The sequence below is a fragment of the Cupressus sempervirens genome, chromosome 6 (assembly GCF_028749045.1).
Source record: "Cupressus sempervirens isolate cs-2001-9-10 chromosome 6, ASM2874904v1, whole genome shotgun sequence".
NCBI lineage: Eukaryota > Viridiplantae > Streptophyta > Pinopsida > Cupressales > Cupressaceae > Cupressus > Cupressus sempervirens.
The window spans coordinates 553,003,400-553,027,485 of NC_143123.1; the positions used below are offsets into that span (position 1 = coordinate 553,003,400).

The 24,086-nt window shown below is 34.6% G+C and overlaps 1 protein-coding gene across 1 annotated transcript; it reads right to left on the bottom strand.

Moving 5' to 3' along the window:
- Positions 1 to 471: 471 nt before the first annotated feature.
- Positions 472 to 6,069, bottom strand: LOC149553453 (mitochondrial phosphate carrier protein 2, mitochondrial-like). The gene is made up of 6 exons (XM_089788899.1): positions 5,698 to 6,069; positions 5,094 to 5,455; positions 4,405 to 4,448; positions 1,698 to 1,912; positions 1,351 to 1,475; positions 472 to 733 (listed from the first exon to the last, which is right to left on the bottom strand). Exons 1-6 carry the CDS (start codon positions 5,923 to 5,925, stop codon positions 712 to 714), a joined length of 996 nt encoding a protein of 331 aa, XP_089645025.1. The 5' UTR covers positions 5,926 to 6,069; the 3' UTR covers positions 472 to 711.
- Positions 6,070 to 24,086: the final 18,017 nt, after the last annotated feature.

Sequence of the window (24,086 nt, forward strand, 5' to 3'; positions counted from 1 at the left end):
TCAGGAGATATGTATATATAATACAATTTAAAACATTTTTTTAATAAATAAATGTAAGAAAATGATATGAACATTATTAATGGAAGTAATAAATTTGGTGGAATTTCTTTCAATTATCTTAATTATTTGTATAGAAAAATTCAATTAAATAATAATTTTTACAAAATAAAAGAGCACTTACAAAATACAAAATTATGTTCTCATTATTTTATAATAAGAAAATATATAATTTGAAAGATGACTCAAATTTTAAAAAATTATTTTATAATTATATTCTACGCTAAACTTAAAAGTTTATTATTTATGTACAATATATTACATCATAATAACTTATATTATTATTAATTTTAATTTATTTTTTAATTTTAATTTATTCTTAAATAAATAAATTTAAAATTAGTTTTATTCAATTGTAATTAAATTCTTTTATCATAGAAAAGAATTTTCACCAAAAGTCTATTACAATAATACTAATAATAACAAATTTATTTAAATTTATTCATCATTATATAAAATAATACAAAAGATATCTATTACAGCTGAACATATGATGAATGCTTCAAATTAAATTTGAAGAAAAAGAATAATAAATAAAAATTACAATTATAATTTGAACTAGACTAAGAAATTAAAAGAAATCTCTATCATTATCGTTTCACTCCGTCTATTCCTCTGCGCTGGATTGCAGTTGCTTTTCACCATTAATGATCATCAGTGATCACCTGTGGTTGGGCTGCAAAAAATAAATGAGAAAAACCGTTAGATTTCCCTGCTGAAAAGTACAGACATAAATTTAAAATTTACATCAAAGAGTTATCAATTAATTTCTGTAATAAGTTAAATCTTCATGGCAGTTACTGATATAAAGAAAGTTCATAATCTAGTAACTTGTATAAATTAAAGAAGAAAGAGTATCAAACCCACATTCAACATTAAAGCATTAAAATTCACTATTAACAAAACATATTTTTTCATACAATATTTTTCCACATTTTAAAGAGAGAAAAGAGATTTTTATTTTTATTGATTAAATTTTTTCCGGTGCAACACCAGCGCTAGGGTACTTTCAGTTTCTAGGGTGGAATGCTCAGATGAGTTTCTGGGATGGGGGACAATGGGACGGTGAGGGGCTGGGGGCTAAGGGACAACTGGACAAGGAGGGGTACTGTATACGATACATATATAATTTGAAATGCATGCGAGTTATGAAATGATGTTTCAGTATAGTATATATTCAATAATAATATTCAAAAATCAAAAATCAAATAGAAGTTTCATCTATCCAGCCTCTTAACATAGTTATTTATAATAAAAAACCTATAAATAAATTGTATATAGCATTGAACTTACAAGCCAACAAAAACTTTGAAGGAATCATAGATTCCCCATTGTGCTCCAGTAAGTGTTCCAACCATAAGAATTCTCAAAGGAAGACCTCGAGTGCAAAGACCAACAAGCCCCATTTTTTCCACAGCCTGAAAAACACATCACAAAGTTCGGATAAGTAAACAGCTAAAGAAATTAACCACTTAAAAATATTAGTGGTCAAATTTGAAAAAAATTGACACAAGAGCCTACAACACAATGGTAAATTGTGAGCTTCTTATCTGAGAGTTCTTAGATTCAAATCTACTCAAACTTGACAGACAATAATAATGAATTGCAACAAATAATAATAAACATTGACTTTGCCCTACCTGAGCCACAGTAGCACCCTTAGAATTGTTGAGAAATGATACTAGATTATCTGCCGGATGAGAAATGACAGCGCATAATATTCCAGCAATATATCCTCCTGCAAAACTCACACCCACTTGAAGTGGGGCACTGCATTGCTCCTTTGGTGTAGGGATAACATGCTTGTACAACAGCTCTACCGTGTTTTCAAATGATGCAAATTTCATCATTGTGTCTGTAATGAGTATCCATATACACAAAAACATCAATTAGATGGCAATTTTGTTTAGCAAATATCATTTTCCTTATAAATCTAGTCATCCAAATTGTACCAATATGTATTTATGCAAGCACTTAAAGATAATCCACAATAGAAAATAGTCATGGAGTTGTAAAAATTAACCAATTTGACCAATCTGTAGGTAAGACAATGCCCTGTAATAGTGCATGCTTCCACACTGACAGTATATTAGGCATAACTTAAAACTAATATCTTGGACATGCTGTTTCATTAGAATTATAGATCTATAGTAGATCTAGATTGGAGAATCCATGGAGTTTGTAAAAGGATAATAGATTTTTCCCTCTGCAATATAGTTGCAAGCCAATAGACTTCGTTGTAAATGCTTTTGCAGGGACAATTAGAAGTATGTTAAACAGGGGCATGCCACTAGAATCTTAGATAAATACTGCCATGTCATTAGAATCTTAAATCTGTAACCTATTGGTAATAATGTCACCACTTAATTATCCTAAACAGAAGATTTGGAAAAGGGATTAAAACTAGTATATATCATCTCAGTTCAGGTTTGACATTCCCTTATTGGGGCAAGAGCACCTAGAGGATCAACTGAACCTATAAGAGCAGATGGATATGAGATGAGATCACAACCAAAGGAGGATTCCAAGGTATCATCTATGATATCCTAAGGCCAATAATGGCCTTTGGTGTAAACAAATGTAAAGATCTAAATGTAAATGTTTTATGTCCTAATGGTCTTGAAGGGACCATAGGACCAAATATGGCATCTCATGAGTCTAGGATTGGTAAGGGTCCTAAAAGTGGTTGGAGCTATTGAATAAGTCGTTTTGATCCGTAAAGGGTTATTGATCTAGGATAGTAGTCAGTTTAGTTTATTTAAATAAGAGTTTCAAATTCAAAAGTTTGAATTATAACGGCTAGTCTTATTTTGGTGAGGAATGATAAAACTAATGTATTGGCTTTTGTTAAGGAACAACTGCTCAGATCGGTTGGGAGGGTATTTAGGAGTTATTTAAATCCATGGAAGGCCATTGTACGGGCAGAGAAGCTTTGACTGGTACGGACTGTGATAAGAAGCTACATTTCTTGCAAATTTGGGATGCTTTTGATCCTTGTTTCAGTCTAATGTGTAGTGATTTGAATTTTCTCCGATTGGATTCAATTTCACAAATATTCTGTTGAAGCATTCTGTTCATTTTATTAATTGCCCTTCATTTTGGTGCTCAGTTGCCTTAAAACAGTGATATTTCCTTAGACATTTTAAAGGATTCAATAATGTTTTCAGCCATTCCAAAATAGCCTTTGATTCTAATGGAAAGGACTCAATCTAGCATATAATATGTGTCACTAACTCTACCATTGCAGGAGAGTTAGCCATATTGGGAGTGTACCATTGGAAAGTGCAGATCAACGGCACAAAATTGGTACCAAGAGTGTAGCAGTCGGAGTTTTGCCTTAAGGAGGCATATTTTTTTTGTGACACAGCCAAATATCATGTTGATTACATGGTATTGGATCTTGGTTTGAGATCCATAAGTGAAGAGAAGGGTTCAAACTAGAAAGCCCTAGGATTTGGGCTAATTTAGTGAGGGTTTGATAAATAGGAGGCCTGTATAGGGTGGATAACCAAATAAACCACAAAATCCTTAGTTTTTAATCCATTGGGGATATTTTCAAGAGTTTGGGGAAGTTTGGAAAAGGATTGAGGTTAGTTCCTTTGGGTAAAGAGGCTATTTTGTGCCTAAAAACAGTGCCACAGTCAAGTTTGGAACTATTGCACTAAAACACGTATATCTTAGTTTGAGATATGTTGTAGAGAATCCAAATGGGTGTCCTAATCAACCTTTATATTGTAAATTTTTTTAGAGAAGTTTTGAGTAAAAGGCAATAAACAGACTCTGGAGGGCTAATTGGGGCTAGTAGGCTAACACAGCACAGTTTGATGAAATTGAAGCAAAGAATGTTTTGGGTGTGTGAAGTCTGGTAAAGAAAGTTGGGATAAGTCTAAGGAGACCCTTACGAAGGTTTAGGAGAAGCCATAAGGTTTGAAGATTGAAAAGAAACCTTTTGTGCAAAGTATCCAATTGAAAGAGTAAGGAAACCTGTTGGGTTATTGGGCATCTTTTGGAGTCTGATTGATCAAGTTGTCTAGGGGTCAATAGGATCTGCATTACTTATTCCTATGGATTTACTTAAATATATGTCACTAATTTATGATTGCAGGTGCAAAGGTGGAGTCATTATGTTTAACCCAGATGCATTATCAGGGCTTATTCATATGTTTGACTCAGAGAGAGGGTCTGGCAAGCAACAATCAATAATGGACTACAAAAGAGTTTGCCCCAGCTACACTGTAGGAGACCTCTTGAAACACAAGAACCATGCATACAAGAGAATTATAACTATAAGGAGCATGCATCACACTAAGCTATTAAGGGTACTGAAAGAAAATGAAAAAAACTTACAAGGAATTTGACGAGCCCACAGTGGTCCAATGCCCTTGTACAAACTGCCATTCAAATGAGAAAGTGATGAGATTAGACTGATGGTGGAACTTTTTAAAAACTTAGCAACATATCCTTTTGTGCTTTTGATTTGTTATAAACTCCAAAAACTTTGAAGGAAAATGAAGAGAATGAAAAGGCAATAACTTGAACGAAACCCACAAAGGATATTGCAAAGCTTGCGATTAAGAAAAGTTCAGAGTCCCTAAATGCAATAATGCTCCCAAATGACTCACAAGCACCACCTCTTGAAAAGAGACCTTTGAAATTTCGAAAATTCATAATATACTTTGAATGTTTCTGGATTCAATTGTGTCACTGTTTTTTGCATCAACATTTTATGTCACACTGTGATCCATCATCATTGTTTTTTTCTTCTCTATCATTCATTCTGATGATGGATCACAGAGTGTGATCCAAAATGTTGATGCCAAAGACAGTGACAATTGAATCCAGAAACATTCAAAGATTATCTGTAGATTGTGGAAATTTGCTTTCTCTTATTCATAATAAAATTATATGCAGACAAATTTATATTTGAAAATTCCTAGAATCTTTAATTAAGAGACCAAGTGTCGTACACAAGCAAACAATAACAACCATATAGTTTAATGGTGAATTTTAGGATTGGTTTGAGGTTTTCAACATACCCAAGAATCCCTTGCGTTCTGACTAATTTGGGCAGGCCATCAGACAAGCCTTTGGCAAAGCCAGGTTGTGTTTGCACCCTCACTTTTACTGCCTCAAAAGGGCAGAGAGCAACATCAGCAATAACCTCTCCAGAAGCCGAGCCTGCCAGGTAGATCAACGTCTTGTACTTTGCAGCATACTCTGCACCTGCAATATCTGAGTAATATTTCTTGAAGAACTCATACAATCCATATTTGAAGGCCCCTTGTGCACTGTACCCCACAAATGTTGGAGCCCATCCTCTGGTAAATCCCTTCCATCCTTGCTCTCTTACCATTACACGAAAACCAGAAGAGACATTTTTGTATTTTACAGGATCAATCTGGGAAAACAATGTACACATATTTTATAACAATTAAATCAGTATGTCAGATAAGAGTCTACAACAGAACGATCAGACAAGAGTCTACAGCACAATGATAAATTGTGAACCTATCATTTGGGAGGTCTTAGATTCGAGTCCATACGAACTTAACACATAATAGTAATAATTAATTTTAACAAATAATAAATGATCTAGACTTCTACCCATTATAAGAGATCTTGGGTTCGAGTTTACTTTACCTGCAAGTTACATTTGATAACATCTAGAGGTGTAACGGCAGTATGAGTAGGTCCACAGCTGAGACTTCCTCCAATGGCGCATGCGCCAAAATATGCTGGACTGAACATGGCAATTTTATTGGGCTCACTAGGTGATGCTGCCATGACAGGATTATTAACTTTAGCAGATGAATAATAGAGATGACTTGGAACAATAGTTTCGCAGTGATGCTTCTTCATCATGGCCATCTGTAGAAGATCAGTTCTGAAGGATTCAATCTTTTTGTTCTCACAAATCCCTCTCGACCCAAAGATGTACCAAGAATGGCTTGGAAACTAATTTCATAATAAGTGTAATGAAGTTTGCATGTTTATATATAGGCTCAGCTTGCATTCACTTTTGGAGTTGTTTTGCAGTATGTTATTTGATTAGGTAACATTCAAAATGGATCTTTTTTTTGACTCATACACCAGTCAAAAATGGCAACCAAATTCCCTCAAATGAATCTGCACCTTACACGTATGGGAATTTGAGTCCCTTCAATGATCTATCGTAAAAGTTGAATTGCCAAAATACATGGAAGACATCATTCATGAGGTCATACCATCTTATTAGTTTCGTCATGGAAGAATCTGAAAGCTACATGTTTACTTTGACAAAATTAGATTCAGCAATGATAACCAGTCAAACTGCAACAAATCTAAATATGAAATATTTTCTTTGAGTCTTGTAAGTCTGAAAGAAAATTCTGAAAAAGCATGTGCAATATTTTAAAGACTGACTTGCGAAGCACTCAAATTAAAAATCGCGTGGAAAAACTGAAATAGAAAACTCTCTTGTTTTATTTTTCATATTGTAAAATATCTGTTTTCATTTCTTCAGTCAAATGTTTACACCCAATTTGCAAACAATGTTCTATTTGACTTTCTATTGAGCAAACAAAAGTTTGAGGCAAATACTTGTCGACTAGAATAATATTGTTTAAATATTAATATAGTAAAAATAATATTGTGAAGAGTTTTTGTTGTGATAATTCTCTTGAAAATAATTAAATTTACTAAATCAAAAGGAGGTAGTCAAAATAATGAAGATTAATTTTGGGAAAAAATGTTCAATGTCAAGATACAAGGCATAAATCTCACTCTAAACATGTAAGGGAAAAAAGAAGAATAAAAGTATAGTAATGTCTAATGAGATATGGATGGATGGAAATTGTAGAGCTGCACACATGATATTCTTCGCATTCAAAATATTCTAAAACTTGAAACACATGAGGTTAACTTATAAAATTCAATTAAGTTTCAAAATATCAAAAGATTTGAAAAATATGAAGGTTAACCTATAAAAATGCAATAAAGGAAAATAAAGCTCAATATGATGCGTGGACAAACTAGGAAGCTTAGGCTATCTCCCTGTTAACATGAGAAGGAAGATGATTCATTGGGCTTAACAAGGCTCAAGAAATACACAAATGTAATGATCATTTTCTATTTGTGGACAATGACTGCAAATATAATTGGAAAATGCAAGATCTAGGATAAGCTAGGAAGAAAGAGTGAGTTTTTGCATGCACAGGGAGATTGGGCATTGACAGACTAATTTTGAGACTAGATCTGATAACTAGAGACTATAACTGACATGTAAACCAAATATCAAGCCAGAGTGGGACGATGTGCAAATTTCCTACCTTTTTCGTGAACAATGGTGACTCATTCACCTTTGTCCTAACACTTTTTGATGAAATCAGTTGTAGATTCTAGCCTTTCTCCTAATTTGTCTATATCTCTTTCTATACATTTGCTACTTATTCATGCACATAAAATGATGGAAAAGGTTGTGTAGAAAAGGGTTTTCCTTAGTCAAAATTTGGTTTTGGAATCAACCATGAAACTAAAATGCAATATGTTTCAAAGGAAAGTGTGTTGGTATATAGTGAAGACCATATTTGAGAAATAAGATGTCTTATACCTTTTTGATGTAATGCCCTATGATGTGATCACAAGTGTTGATGCAATAATATGGCTTCACAAAAATCTACAAGGAAACCATAAAAGAAATGTTTGCATGAAGGTTGTTGAATCTTGCAAAAATGGAAAATATAGTGGGATAAAATATTGCCTTAAATACTTAAAAACTTATTCCTTGAATGATTTCATTCTTTCTTCTTTGAATTGCTTACTTGAAATTGGGTGCCTCTTGATTTCTAATTTTCTTACCAAATTGAGGGAGGTAGTCTTTCTTATATTCCTTTCCTATCCATTTTGGGAAGCAAAACTCAAAGGAAGTTGACATGGATCTAGAAGACCTCCTAAAACCAAATAACCATTACCCTATATAAATTCAAAACCAATCAATAGGGATAGGGATGACTTTTTAGGAAAAATGTGACTTTTCAGGACATGGACGACCAAATTATCCTTGTCAATCTAAGACATGGCCAAATTTGGGCCAGAGGTTCTATTTGGAGAGAGGATCTTAGAAATATGTACAAAATTAGGTTGGAATAAGAGTTGATGGATGTGGGAGGCTACACATGCTAAAATGGAGCCTAATTAAGCATTAAATTGTATAGTAAAGCAATTTATGATGCTACAATAATGTTGCTAGTTTATGCCTCATATATTAATGTTAATAATTATTTATTGATGTTATAAGCTCACATAAGATAAGCTTATTCAGGACAGTTAATGTGTTATTTTTTTGCATTGAAAGGAAAGATCTAATCATGAGTTTTCCACAATTAAGAAAAATCAAATTTCAAATTTGTATATGAGTTTTAGATTTCCACATTGCTTCTAATTGAGTCTTAAATCTCATATGCATTGAGTTGTCATTTTGCATGATGCTTAACGACAGAAATCCTTTTGGATCTCTCTCTTGAAAAGTTGATCAATGACAAACTCAAAGATTCCAGATGGTTGTTTTTCAAGATGTTGGCTAAATCAATTGAAGATAAATGTGTATGTTCACAAGGAGGCCTTTGCTAGTACCCACCAATCTGCACACCAGTTGTTGAAATGTAACAAAAGTGATTTTTTTTATATTTTTTGTTTTATGATGAATGCAATTTTATCGATGCAACTATATGAATTCCTATTTTAACCAAGTGTTTGAAAATAAAATAACAAAGATAGAGTAATTGGAGATTTCAAGCAAATAACTGAAAGGGAAAATTCCTAATGGAAATAAGCCAAAGTAACAACATGTTTGTGAATTAAATTATTGAAAGGATCTTGGTAGGAAACCAATGAAACTAGGAGCAACAATTCCCCAACTTCATTGATGCAATCGCCGATGGGAACTTCACTAATAACCAAAAGATGTTTCATGTTTCATCAAATCGCAAGGCTGCGAAAAGTGCACTCATACGAGACAAAATGCTATGTGAGAACAAAGATGATCCTTTCTCCAATTTGTCACAACAATGAAATTAGTTAACATAAGCCAAAAACTAGAATTAAAGGATCACACAATTATAACAGCGAAATAAATTAGCTCTCCATTATTATTCATGCACATGCATTCAAAAAAATAACACACTCTGGCAAGAATAGCTACACTCAGAATGAGATCACTAATAGCATATATTATTGCATCAAAATAATGGCTTGGAGTACATTTTACATCCATGTATTTAAAAGAAATCCTCTCTTCCTTTTGTATTAGGAGTGAGAGCTCTTCTAATGCAAACTCATGATAAAAAAACTAATAAAATAAAGCTAATTACATACAAACTGACTCTCTAAATGGTGCTAAGTAGGTCCCCGCCCTTCTTTATATCAATTAATGGTGCATGAGCCTTTACATAACACAAAAGAATAAAAATTAAGAAGATAATAAGACAAAAGCCTTGAGATGATCTAGAAGTCTCTTGGAGCTCTAAAAAAGGAAGCTCGGCCTTCTCTAGGTGTTTCTAAGAGTTGAACTGCAGTCAAAATGTGTTTTTGATGCATGTAAATATTCTAAAATAACAATTGGTAATTAATTACTGGAACACAACTTCTTCTTCAAAACTATTGGCGCACCTCTGAGAAAAGTGAACCTATGTACCTATGCACCATGGTGATAGGACCCCACAATCCAAAAAATCTTCTAAGTGTCAAAATTGATTTTCCAGCATCTAGGTTTTCTTCCCCTTTACATCAAAATGATGTATGGATGTTTGCCTTTGAATGTCTCTATTATTTCCACAACTTCACTAGCCTCTGGTAGATCTAATGAATCATACTTATTCTTAATTACTTGCAAGTAGTTTCTTACATCTATTTTGGTATCCACAAAATCCTCAAGCTTGATGTCTAGTTCCAACATTACTTCTTTAGTTTTAAATGCTTGTTGTAGATCATCTTCTAACAAAGCATTTTCAAATGTATCTCTTAATTGTTGAAGCACCGTATGCACTAAGGAAAGCTTGGTTTTTGACTCATCTTCCAAAATCTCAAGGCTAGTAACATTTTAGTACTTATCTTCTTTCAAAAGTTTCTCTTGATCTTTATTCTTTATATGTTGGATTCCTTCGTGTAATCCCTCTCTGACCTTATTCCCTAACGATATTTTTTATTTCCAATCATCTTGTTTATCTAGCTCCTCTACTAAGTATATGTCCATCAGTATATGATACCTCTGTCCTTTAATAGATCTAAGTGCTTGTAAGTCATTAGCCTAGGTACACACTACATCCATTAGCCCAAAATCTTGGTTTATAATAGAAACCACTTTGTCAAAATTATTTTGGATGTTGTGCAACAGGTTCAAATTGCCCTGTATTATTTGCACTCCTCTCTTCTTAAAACTATGATGCCATTGCTGACAACCATCCAAAAATGAATCCAATTGTGGCCCTTCCTACTTTCTTCCAAGTGAAACTCCAAGAGTGATCTCACAATTATCCTGGTCTATAGGTCCCACCACCTCATTCAAGTATCCTCTCAATAGCTCATTATACTTTTGTAGCATTATCAACTCTGACTCATCTTGATCCATATGTTTGAACACTTGCTTGAGGCATGTAGTGATCAAAAGTTTTGTCATATCTACTATGGGATTTTCTAATATCACCTCCTTCATTTGGTAATCCTTTGGAATCAGTTCTTTGGTGTTGACATAATAGGGAGGAATGGCGATGTGTGCTACAAAGTCCTAATCTTGATTCTTCATTATGTAGGCAAGAGTTCTAGCATCACCCTTAGGTATCTCAGAATTCTTCATCCCTTTTATCAACTTCGTTATTCCCTCATCTTCGGTCAGTTTGATCTGCTTCTTTTTTCAGAACATGACCTCCTTCTTTAGCCATGATGGTTTTGTCCCCATTGGTGACATATTTTTTTTGAAGAAGTTGGTTTTGAAGCATGCTCCCTTCCTTTATCACTCCTCACTAGAGTCTTCTCATGTTAGGGAGACCTTCAGAGAGAGGTTTTGTGCTATATTAGGCTAAGGATCTGGCCTATGCATCTGGAGGAATGTGCGGCCTTTCTTCTACTATCTGTCCTTCTTCAAATACTTCATCAGCCTATAACTATTCATAGTCTCCTTCCTTTTTATTTTGATTTTCTATTTTTGTTTGGGTTGTTGAAGGAGGTAGAGCTACTAACCCTTTATCCATTATTATCATTGATAGGATTTGACCACAGACAAAAATAATAATTACATGCAAATATAAACAATATCAGAAAAGAATAGATCACACAGAAAAGAACACAAGACACCAAGATTTAATGTGGTTCACCCAATCCCTGGGCTACCTCCACCAAACAACAAGTCCAATATTATTACGATCCAATGATTACAACTTGACTACAATCTGTAATCTCTTATAGCTCAATACTACCACAAGAACCAATTTTTTCATCACCTTATGAAACAATCCCTAACCCTAAGCCCTTTTATACAGGTATTTTTTCCGTTTTAGGGTTAAAATTAGTTACAATATGTCGGCCATAAATTGGCAAATATAAACAATAGCCAATTGGTGAATATTAGCCATTGATGAATATTAGCCCATGATTGGCAAATAGTAGCCCACCATTGGTGAATAGTACCCCAAAGAATTTATGAAGTATGTACAATACTTCCCTGATCAGTCACCACAATCTAAAAATTGTTGTGTCCTATGCTAGTGGCGAAGGAGTGCTGAGGGGTCCTTGAGGTAGAGGAGGCAACTGATTTCAATCCTCTCCTAATGAATCATTTTTGGGAGTATTCCTTATTTTATCTCCCACCATGTTAGTGCCTACAGGCATGAAATCAAAATCCAGGAGGTTAAAAATGTTAGCTCCTTCACCTTCCATTTTTGATATCCATTTTTGTTGTTCATCTTCAGAAGTTTCAACTTGGATAGACTCCCCAGGGATAGATGGAGGCGTTTGAGTTGAGCTTCTTCTTCTCTCCACCTCTATCACATTAGTCAAGCGAGTTCTTTTATTCAAGGGGAAAATTTTGATTTATTACCCTTCTTCCTCGTCCTCTTCTTCAAGAATGGTTTCTAGTACCTTTGGTGAAGGAATTTTCTTCGTTAATTTTCACCTTTTCACACCTACCACTATTGTTTCTATTTGGGCTCTCTTAGGCACCGATGAGGAGGCTTCTTCCTTTGAGGCTCTAGGAAGTGGTACTCCTTTCTCTTCTATCAGCTCTACCTATTGTTGATCTTGTTGAGATTTCCTTGGCTCTTGCTAGGCTTCTAGTTCCTAGACAATTGGTTTTGCTTAGGCCTCAGCCACTTTCTTTCCTACCCTTGGGGCTGCCTTCCTCTTCTTACCCTTTCCTTTTCTAGTCTCAAAATAATTTACCTTTCATCTAATGTTGGTGTACCATTTTCAACCTCACTAGTGATTTGGTAGGGTAGGTTAGTATTGTGACTTTAGTTCCCTTTCCTTTCTTGTGTTTGGTTGTAACCTGTAGAGGTATGGTTTGGGGAACTAGATCTATCCAAAATGGTTTCCTGATCCATTGCCTTGTGAGTTCAACTACATGTATTCCCTAATGATCCATGTTATCATTCTCCTAACACCCTATTTCTACGTTCATAATGGGTCAATCATAGATCTTATCCCAATTATATAAGGGATTAATGTAGAAGCATCATTGGTTGGCTAGTAATCCTACATGTTGGTGTGGTTTGACCTTGGAGTTGGAGGACTCAGTCAAAGAAAGATGTGTGATTTGGTCAAAGAAGGAGGAAGGTACTTGGTTATCAAAGGCACTCAGCATGCACTGAGAGCTCAGTGATGTTAGTTTTAGTGTGGACCAAGTAGCTCAGTCATTGAAGGGAATCTATCACCAAAGGAGGAACTCAACATATACCATGGCTCAGTTTGCACTGGGAACTCGATAGTAGTTTTTCTCAAGTTGGCTTGGTTAATGAAGGGCTTGGTCATGCTCGAGAGAGTTGTTGATGTTCGGTGGTGGTTTCTGACACTCGGTCATATCTTGGTCTCTACATGGTGCTCGAGTTGTCTATAGTGTGAGCTAACCTTGGCATTTAATTGTTTTACATGTATTTATTTTGTGTTGCAGTTGACTTGTGGCTTGCATGGGAATTTAATGTAAGGGTTTATTTTAGTTTGTATTGGGCTAGGCTGACTTGTGGCTTAATTAGGTATAAGTAGGGGTGTCTTGTGGAGTATTAAGAGAGATTATCATCTTGCTTAGAGAAGAGGATGAAGTGGAGGAGCAAATTTTGAGAAGGGCTATTAGCTAAGGCTTGTGAAACAAGGAGATTGCTTGGTTGGTCTTGTGAGCACATGTTGAGATCTTCCCTAGAGGTTTCTACTAGAGCGTGGATATGGACTAGCTAGTGTTGAGTTGGATCTTGAGGGATCTTATAGAGCTATTTTTATTGTAATTGCTATTGTATTTGGCTATAACCTATAAGGCCTTACAACCAAGCACATTGCATGTAATAGTTATTTTATGAATAAAGAGTTGCATTTGGTATGAAATTGTGTATCCTGTGTTGTATTTCTATTATGTGGTTATTTGCAGGGATCCAACTTACCTCTAGTAGGGGTACCTTCAAATCTTTTTTGCATTAGGGATCCATCATCTTAGGGATATCCTTGTCCCAAGCCTTTAGGGTTATCACAATATTGAGCATCTTTTCTACCAAATGTAGACTCATTCTACAATAGTCTATAATACATACATTGTAGTCATCTATCACAGTCATCCATTGATCCTCATGAGTTTCCTCATGTACAAACTTCTTTCCCACCAGATGTTTAACCATCCTAATGTTATCAAAATATGGGCATGGAGCCTAATAATCTTCTAGGGGATACTGATCCCACTCTGAGTTGAAGGTAGAAATATCTTGCTTCTGCTTCACTTTAAATGCCCCAATGGTGATTCATCATACCCATATTTTCTTATGTTATTTCCTCACTCTGACGTCATATGCATAAGTGAGTTGATGTTCTATCTCAAGTAGTATGAGCCAATTTGAAGGGTATCTCAGGAGCTTTTTAGGACACATGAGAGTACTAGCCACCCAAAGATAAGTAAATGTCTTGAACCAAATGTAGTAGGCACCTACTTCAGTTATCCCTGTAGAAGCCTCTACTAATATCCTCTTGGCATAATCACCTTCAATAAACCTAATGATGGAAAAAATGAAACCATCATTTACCACAATGTATTCCACACTTTGCAATAGGAGCTTCTTCTTCACCATCTGTGGATATATGACATAGGGCCAAGAAATCGTGTCTTGCATGCTTCCCTTCCAATAAAACCTTGGGTAGTCTTTGGTCCTTGCTGCCGATAGATATACCATGTAAGAAGTCATGAAAAAATGCGGATCATTCTTGACCAAGATTAGTTTCTCATCTAGGTTGTCACTCAGGATAGTGGCCCAATCAATAGGCATCTTAGTTGTTCTGATGGTTTCAATAAAGTGTACCATCCATGTCTCCAAGTGACTTTCCATAGGAAGGTCCATGGCTCTACTAAGGAGAACAATTAAATATCTGATATCATCTTTCATGTAACCCCCACATCATATCCACCTTTCGTACTCTCCAACCCAAGGGTGTCTATCAATTAAGTATTTGGATTGCACCAATTCCTTAGCTTCTTTATCATTTTCTCTATACCATATTTCTTCACCTTCATAATATATCTAAAGGTACTAGTTTGCCCTTGGGAGATGGAAAACCTTCTCAATGTTTTGTGGCCTAAGCTCAAGGACTATCTCTCCTATCACACTCTTCATGACCTTCTCATCTGGCATGTAGTATTGAGCTAGTATCATGATCAATTTGGAGGATTGAACTAATTTAGGGTGTGAAGAGGCATTCACTAAACTATTCTTGTAGTGCCTCTCATGTTTGTAGTTTGTACCTTGTCTATTTTGTTTTGAGAGATACTTTATACTCTTATTATTTGTACTTTGAGATGACCTAAGGGTTGGATGTTATACCTTATTTTAGTAGCATAGATGTTATATGGCTATGTTTTTCAATTTATCATATTTTTATGTTGATGCCATTTTGAGATGACAATAGGTCTTTGATGATATTTGATTATCTAGTATTTGGACATATTTTCTGATTATGTTATGTGATGGATTTTATGTTGTGGTGATTTATGTCATTCTTGTCTCTGTATGCTTTATGCAAACATGAGTTATGTAAATGGATTAATTAGGTATTTAATGCATTATTGCTTCAACTATGATATTATATGCAATTTCACTTGATCATGTGTTTTAGTGTGTAGGAATTATATCCCTGGTAGTGGCACATATAGTTAGTGATTCAGCTATTCATTTTACCATTGTCATCTCTATATGGTTGACATATCCTTATTTTAATTATTTAAATTAAAACCTTTCAGTGATTTTTAAATCTGAACTCATCTGCATTATGTGATTAGACCAATGAGTGTGTCTGTGCATTTAGAGGTTCACATTGTCGCGAAATTTGTTAAGTGATGTTCTGTGATTTTGAGTTTTCGAGCTATAAATCTTATTGAATTTAATTTCTAGTAGCTTTACCTTAGGTGAATTCCTGTTATGAGGAATAACTTATTTTGGGTTGATTTAGATTCTAGCTAGTCTAACTGGCTATTTTTCATAATTGACTATTCACTTGAAAAGTGAATAAGTATTGAAAAAGGGATTTGTCTTTTCACTTTTCAATTTTACAAATTAGAAATTGGAGAGCTTTTCTGAAATCATCTTCCAAAAGGATTAGATTTCTATTCATTTTGAGAGTTGTGAGCATGGAATTTTTGCAAGATTGGTCTTGTTGGATCCAGTTTGGAGAGACCTTGTTTTTCCATCACTTTTGGCATTATCGGTGTGTTATTTATTTTATTAGCTTGATTTCAGTTTCTACCCCTTTTGGTGCTAGGTAGGGCTTTCCAATTTTCTTGTTTCTACTTCATTTTAGCTTTTGTTTCTGATAGCAATTTGTTAGGAGGCTAAGAACTAGTGTTCACCTCTATTACTATTTGTTGGTTCTACTTGGTTGGTCGGGTATGAACAATTTCCCAATTTTTGGGATGGGGTTTTGGGGTTTCACACCATTATGCTAGCTATTTTTGCATATGGTGTCTGAACCCAAATATTATTAAATTTTTGTGAGTTTTGTACTCAAAGGTCAAATTGATTTTAATTTCAAAGTTTTCAAATTTTGGAGGTTTTTACTTTATTTTCCATGCCACCCTATTTTTTTGAGTTTTCTTGGCATGACTTTAATCATGGACCTAGACTATCCATTTCAACATTGGTCAAACCTTTATTGCACTTTTATGTTGCATTGGGATGTGTGTCACATCCATCCTCCTAATTCTATTTCTAGTTGAGTGACTTTCTACTTTGTGTTCTCATCCAATCCTTGTGTTATGATCATTGTGATGATGATGCACCACACATGAGCACATGCATGTATATTTGTCAAGTGACTTGTGAGGCCCAATCTTCTGTGGTACTTTCAGAAGTTATGATCATTTAGGTTAGGTTAGGAATTTTCATGGCTACAAGCACTCATTATTGGATGAGCATGGGTAGGGTAGGGTAGCATATGGAGAGGGCTTCTTTTCTACAACCTAGTGCCTATTTCCCAAGGGTTGGCACACAGAAGTTTTAATCAAGTGATAACTAAAAAAAATACTGGGTGGTGATAAAAATTAAGATAATAAAATGTGTGTGTGTGGGGCCCTCCATTGAGGAGTTGAAATGCATGAGTTGAGCTTGGGATTTTTGATGCCAAGTGACTCTCCATGATGTCAGCCCCTACTTAGTAGCCCATTGAGTGTCTGACCAAGACCTGTAGTTTATGCATTGTCTATGTCTTGGTTTTAGTCATCATATTGTCTAGAATAAGTGTTAGCCATGGATGTTGTGCTTTATGTGTGTTTGTAGTTGGATCATTATCTTCATTAGCATGATAGGGGTGGGCCTATGGGTTCCATTTGGTTGGGAGGCATAGCTACCTATACCACTGCTAGGGACCAATGTACAGAGATGGTATATTGTCCTAGTGCGACCATTGCTAGATGTTTTCACTTGGTACTATAGGTTTTGGAGTATGCTTTCTTGTGATTTATGCTTTCATTAGAATGCTTGTATATCATGTTTAGATGGTGTTATTTATAGACACATTTCCTTATCATGATGATAGCATATGATAGGTGACATTATCTGTATTTGTAGGATTGTCTTATGCTTTATTTCTAGCATGTTAGATTTTCTTATGCTTATGTTGTAGCATGTTCTAGTAGTGGCATCCTTACATGATAGTATCAACGATCTAATTGGTAGCTTGGGATGTTATGCATGGGGGATGGCTAGGGCCCATGATGGTCTTATGATGTTATTATGGTTGGGAGGAATCGCATACTTAGTTTGGTTGTTCTACACATTGCGATGTTGTTTTCAGTTATTGTGATGTTATTTAAAGTACACTATGATGTTACCTTCTATAATTTCCCTTTATTTCTTGTTAGATGGTTAGGTTGTGTTTCTATCTTTCAATATTGATTTCGAGTGTTTACACCTCAAATTGTGAATTTGATACTCCTCGATGTGGAGGTTCTAACTCTATTTTACTCTCTAGTCTGTCCTTAAGAGTTTTCTTGTATTCTTGGGTGACCATGTGTCAGAATGGGGCAATACAATAATGTGTCGCATGCCCAATAGAGTTTTTTCGTGTGTTCCTTGATTGTATCGCACCCCTCTTAGAGAAATGTTGTGCCATACTTTCTAGTATCGCACCCCCATTAAAGAAGTGTCGTACGATACTTGTAAAGTATCACATGCCCTTGAGAGAAGTGTCACCCAAACCCTAAAAGTGTTGCACCCCTTCTTGAGAAAGGTTGTATGATACTAGAAAGTATCACCCAATGTTGATCTAAAGTATTGCCTCATATTTGGAAAAACCTATCCGGGCGGACAACAGGCTTTTCAATTTGACCCAAACTTCTCAAGAAGTGTTTTGGCTACCCTCTTAGGTGCTCTTCAATCCTTTGGTGTGGCATTTTGAATTTAGAATGTTTTGATTCAAATTTAGTTTTGTGTCTTCCATTGTTAGTCGTTTTGGTCAGTAGTGGCATTTGGAGATCCATTGGTGTTAGGATTTTTGGTTAGTCTTCCATTGTGATCTTTGTGATCCTCGTATGTCATATGTCGTGTGCATCCATACTTGTTTTAAAATTTTTTATCTTGGCTTATATTTATCCTTGTTTCTAAGGATCTCTAGGCAGGGCATTACAACTCCAGATCAGAGTCAATACCATCGCTAATCTTTCCTTCAATTTGTTGTAGAGCATCAGGAAAGCATTCCAGTCAATGTATCCTAGTTTTGTATCTTGGATCTCTGTGTGTTTGTCTTGGAATCAAGATTTCTTTGGAGCTCCTTGGAATTTGAATTCTACTAATTTGGGTGTCATCTTTGCTGCCATGGATGAAAATGATTATGCCATTGTATCTACACAAAAGGGGGAAACATTAGTATTATGATGTCAAAAGACCATAATGATAGTTAGTTGGCACTTGGACTGATGAAAACCTCAATAAAAATAGTTAAATATAACCCAAAACCCTTAGATCCTATTTTTTGCACTAGCCCATCTACACAGGGTGTGCTAATGTGCATTTGCTTTTTGCAATTGAGCATAATGTGCACATGGGTGCAATTGCACACGTACACAGTGCAATTTTTTTAGGGGGGTTGATTGTTTTTTGGTGTAGAAATGCACATCCATTTTTGGGGTGCACATGTGCGCACCTTAGAAGTGTTGTCTTTACCTTGGAGAGTTTGAAGTGTAGATAACAGAGTAGTGGACTTGTGCAGTTGGAGGAGGTGTGAGGGTGTGCATCTGGAGAGGGAGCAGAGACAAGTGAAGAGTGGAGGGGAGGTGGGGGGTCTATTTATAGACCCCAGTGCAAGTGTGCACCTTTGAGGGTGAACAAGTGCACTTTTTTAGCACTCATTAAGAAAAAAAACTCAGAAAAAAACTTTGTATCCCTCTATCTTGTTTGACAGTACTTGATAGGAGACTGAGGGTTGACCTAGACCTTGGAGGGGATCCTAGATGACCAAGGTGCTTAATTGGGTGCCTTGAAGAATTTTTTGAAACTAGGGGGTCCCAATTTTGTGACATAGAATGGGGCATGCATTGTGAGGCCAGAACAAATAGCTCCAACAAAAGGGAAGTAATGACAAAGGCATCTCTTCATCATCAAGCATTCTTCTAACATGTTTTGAGTGACAATTGGATTCCAAATCTTTCAAGAAGCTTTCAAGTCCTTTGGAAGTCAAAACTTCAGAATCTCAAATTTTCAAGCTTAGTCTATGCTAGTGTTCCAATTTCCCATTGATATCTCAAGGTGTCATCTATCATGAGTATCTAGAAAATTGGAAAAAAATATTTTTCTCCACTGGCACAAACATTGGAAATCCTCATATACCTGTTTATCCGTCACTATCTGACCAGTTGAGAGAATCCGTTCTAAAGGCTCTTGGCAAGTTATCAATTCCTTCCCTAAGTTCTTAGTAATATTCTTTAACTTTCTTTGTAGAGCTTGCATGTTTCCACTTGATTCCTCCTTGATGTCTTTTGTTCATTGTATAGAGTAGGACAACCATTTAGGAGTGCATATCCCTATATTTGATTACCTTCTACATTTGTCTGGAATCTTTAACTGCAACACCCCAAGGTATTTTATAGTGGCTAATATTCATAAATTGGCTATTTTTAGAATTTTTTGGCTAGTAATTTGGCTAATAATATAAGATTTGATACAACCTAAATTTCCATAGTTTTATAAAATTTAGTTCTAGAATATTTAAAATTGCCCAATAATTTATTTTATTGAAAAATTTAAATTCAAATATTCCACACAATATTTGTTACATGATTATATTTGAGTCAAAAATTAAATTGAACTAACCAATAATTATAATAATAATTAGTTAATTTAGGGATATATCACCAATACTTAGTCTTCACTATTGATTTAAAGTATATGTAACAATCCTCATAATATTCCATGAGGTAAAAAAATGTTCAATTTTGATTTGTAATATTCCATGGTCATTAATGAACTTCCTATTATTATTGAGATCTGTCAATATTTTATAAAAAAAATTATGATTCGAAAATAATTTCCAATATTAATCATATTTAGAATAAAAAATTGAGAGATTCGCCAATAGAAATAATTTTTTTATATTCAAAATAATGAAAGATTCACCAATATTTTATATCTTCTTTTGGAGGCAACTTTCTTAAAGTTTACTTGTAATTCTCTTTTTCTTTCTTTTTTTCCTTGACCACATTTAGATTGTGTGGCCAAGGCATTGGTGTTCTTTTCCATATTGATACTTAGTTCAATAACTCTTGCATTCCTCTTTTAATGAAATTTTTGGAAAACTCTCATGCCAAATAGTGATCTTAGTAGATCTTTGAAGATACCCTTTATCTAAATTAGTAATTTTGAATTATCCTCACTACTGACAACTTAGATTCGATGACAACCTAGATAATCAATTCTTTAAATTTGCAAAGTGTCAAGAGTGATCAATCTTATATTCTGACTTTAAGACATGAAGTTCTCTCCCACTACAAGAAACATCTATTTTTTTAGTTGGTACAAGAATCAAAATTATCTAAATGCTTTGAAAAAGAAATACCTCTTCCCCAAAATTGAGACCAAATGGGGTGATCTTGGTTATGCATTAAGAAGGAATCTTAATCGCACCTAACCCCTAAACTAACAATAAAATAAAGATGGTGCTATAAAGAAGACACACGACTGAAAGAAAAGACACATGTTAAAAGTAAACACACATTCCCACATGCTGAAAGTAAACAAACATGTAGAAAGTAAATACACTCTTTTTTTTTTTGAAATATTTTTTGTGTTAGGCTTTGTAATAATGTTTCAGAAGTTGGTCATTGACTAGAAATGGGAGCAATTCCCCTTGCAAATAACTTAGCCTAAAATTATTTTCTCCCAAAGTCTCTACAATCTAATAATGGCCAATCCACACGCATTGAAACTTAGTGTGATTGCTTGGTGTTTCTTTTTCCTTGTCCCACAGAAGAAAAAGGTCTGAGATTTTGAAAGATGTGATTGTGGCTCACTTGTTGAACCAACATTTTATGATAGCATGATGTTTTGACATGTGTGTTGGAATTCTTTAGAATAGCTGAGAGGGAGGGTGAATCAATTATCCAAGGTCCAGATGTAAAAATAAAACTTTTCACAGCTTAGTGAACCCATATCCATAAAAACTTGAACCCATACACATAAAAACTTAATATGCATGAGTCCATTAGATCTTACAATGCTTAAAATTGGTAGGTTATTATCCTAGGTCAAAACATCTTTGAAGAAATGTAAACATGAAACATAAAAAATTCAATGACACATTTGACACATGGATTTTATGTAGAAACCCAATTTGGGAAAAACCACCAATAACATGCTACTAATTCTCACTCATCTAAAGTGATGCCCTGTGAAAGGCTAGCCTTGTTAAAGGTTATAATATACACTATTAAATGTGACCTGGTTAACAGATTTCAATCACCTTGCTAGGAGTGAGCCTTGTTAGAGGACTTCAGACCATTCACTTGAAATGTCACCTAGTTAAAGGATTTACAAAAAACTTTTAGGTCAACCTTAGTTCAAAGGATTTACCCTAGACTGATATAATGATTAGAAAGTAACAGTAAGGTTTCATCTAATAACAAATTACAATGCACTTGTAGATTACAGATCTCTATTTTAGTTCTCCATTCTTCTTAGCTTTCAAACACTTCAGCTCTGATAGCTTGTTCACCCTTCAAGCATTCATACTCTTAAGCCTTCTTTCTTTGCTTGCTAATAGCAGTCTCTTCTGTTCGACCATTGAATGAAGAAAATACCCTAGACTCCTTGTCTTCCTTAGGTTCTCACACATGACAACCTTTTCTTCTGACCAACTCTCTCTATAAATAGAGATTTAAGATCTTTTTTCATTCAACCTCAATTGTCCATTTTAGGGTTAGGTAGGATACAATGAATCTACCCACTTTTTCATTTGATTCCTCTATAAAATTCTCCCTCAATCATCTTTGAGTTCACCTCAAAATGGTTTACCTTGAATTTTGTGTCACTAGCTCATCATAGTTATATTTCACACGCTTCACACAATTCAAGAAAATAAAATAGTCAGCTCAGATTCATCAAATCTATGATTTAACATGAATACTAGCACTCTACATTAATATGTTGTTACTTAGCCTCCATACTATTCTTCCACTCGTCATCCACTAGATAACTTGGCAAACACTTTAGTGCTTGACATCAACTAAACTTTACTTAGCTTACACTAAGTTCACTCAACATATATTGAAACTTCACTTTTCTTGACTCCAACTAATTTTTTTCTTAGCTTGCACTAACTTTTCTTGGCACCTACTATCCACTCAGTCAAGCTTGGCAGACTCAATTCTTCTTACTTGTTCTTCTAGACTTAATCAATGTATGCATCATTTGTAGCCTTAGGTAGATAGTTAATACACTATGTCATCATTATCTTAACTAATCTTTGTACTCCTTTTACATACCATAACTCAACCTTTTCTCTAGGTGTTCTTGTTATCATATTTGACCAAAACCTCCTCATCAATCAAACAAGTTATAGTACTCAAATCAACTAGGTAGTTGTCTAACCAACAAGTAACGGGTTTGACAACAAGGACAAAACAATGATTGAAATATTACATGTTCTTTACTTCAAAACGATCTCATATCAACAATCTCCCTCATTGGCATTGATGGAAAACCATACCAACAACAATACCAAAAAGAAAATAGTTCCTTGTATTGAAATCTCTCCCTCTTTTATCAAATTTCATCTTCTATATAGGCTACAAAATTCTATTCTGATCAACAGAAAATCAACTCATCCTTATGACTTCCTCTTGATCACTTGCTCTTTCTAATATCCTACTACCTCTGCACTATTCTTATATCTCCCTCAACATTATCTCCCTCTTACTAGATAGATGTATTTCTTTTAGTCATTTCTCCCTCTATAGTAAACATCAGGTACACTAACTCCCTCTGAGTAGATATGTTTTTCTCTAGTTAGTATTCTTTATTTCTCCCTCTTTGACAATAATGCCAAAGATTTGTCATCTCAACATGCAAATATGAACATTTTTAGTTTCTCCCTCTGTCAACTTACTTGTGACTAATCTACTGATCCATCTCTTTGATTACTTTAGGCAACTCCTAAAGTAAGATCCATTACATCAATGTGTAAGATACAACATTCAACTCCAATTGATGCAGGGAACTTCTTAGCTTTTTAATCATCTTTGGATCGGGGTATCACCCCTATTTTACCTCTTAGATACTCATGAAAATCCTTAAGTAATAGTTTTGTGAAGATATCAACTATCTACTCTTTTGTATTCACATATTTCATCTTCACCTCTTTATCTTGAACTAACTCTCTCAAGTAATGATACCTAATTGCAATGTGCTTAGTCTTTGTGTGTATCATAGGGTTCTTTGATATATAGCACTTGTATTATCACAATAAAGTATCAAGGTGTAATTGACCAATTTTATTTCTTACTAGTCCCAGTAACCAACCTCTTTTCTAAGAAAAATACTCCTCCACTAGTGCTCTTTATGTCATTAATGTTTCCAACCCAATCAGCATCAGTGTAGACTTTCAACTCAAAAAAATTATTTTTATTATAGTATAGACCATAGTCTTCTATTCCTTTTAGATATCTCATTATTCTCGTAACAACCATCAAGTGACTCTCCTTAGGATTAGCAAAGAATCTTGCAACTATCCCAATAGATAATGTAATATTAGGTCTTCTATGTACTACATATTGTAATTTACCAATCACAGACATGTTTAATGCTTGATTCACATTAGTTGAATAATCATTT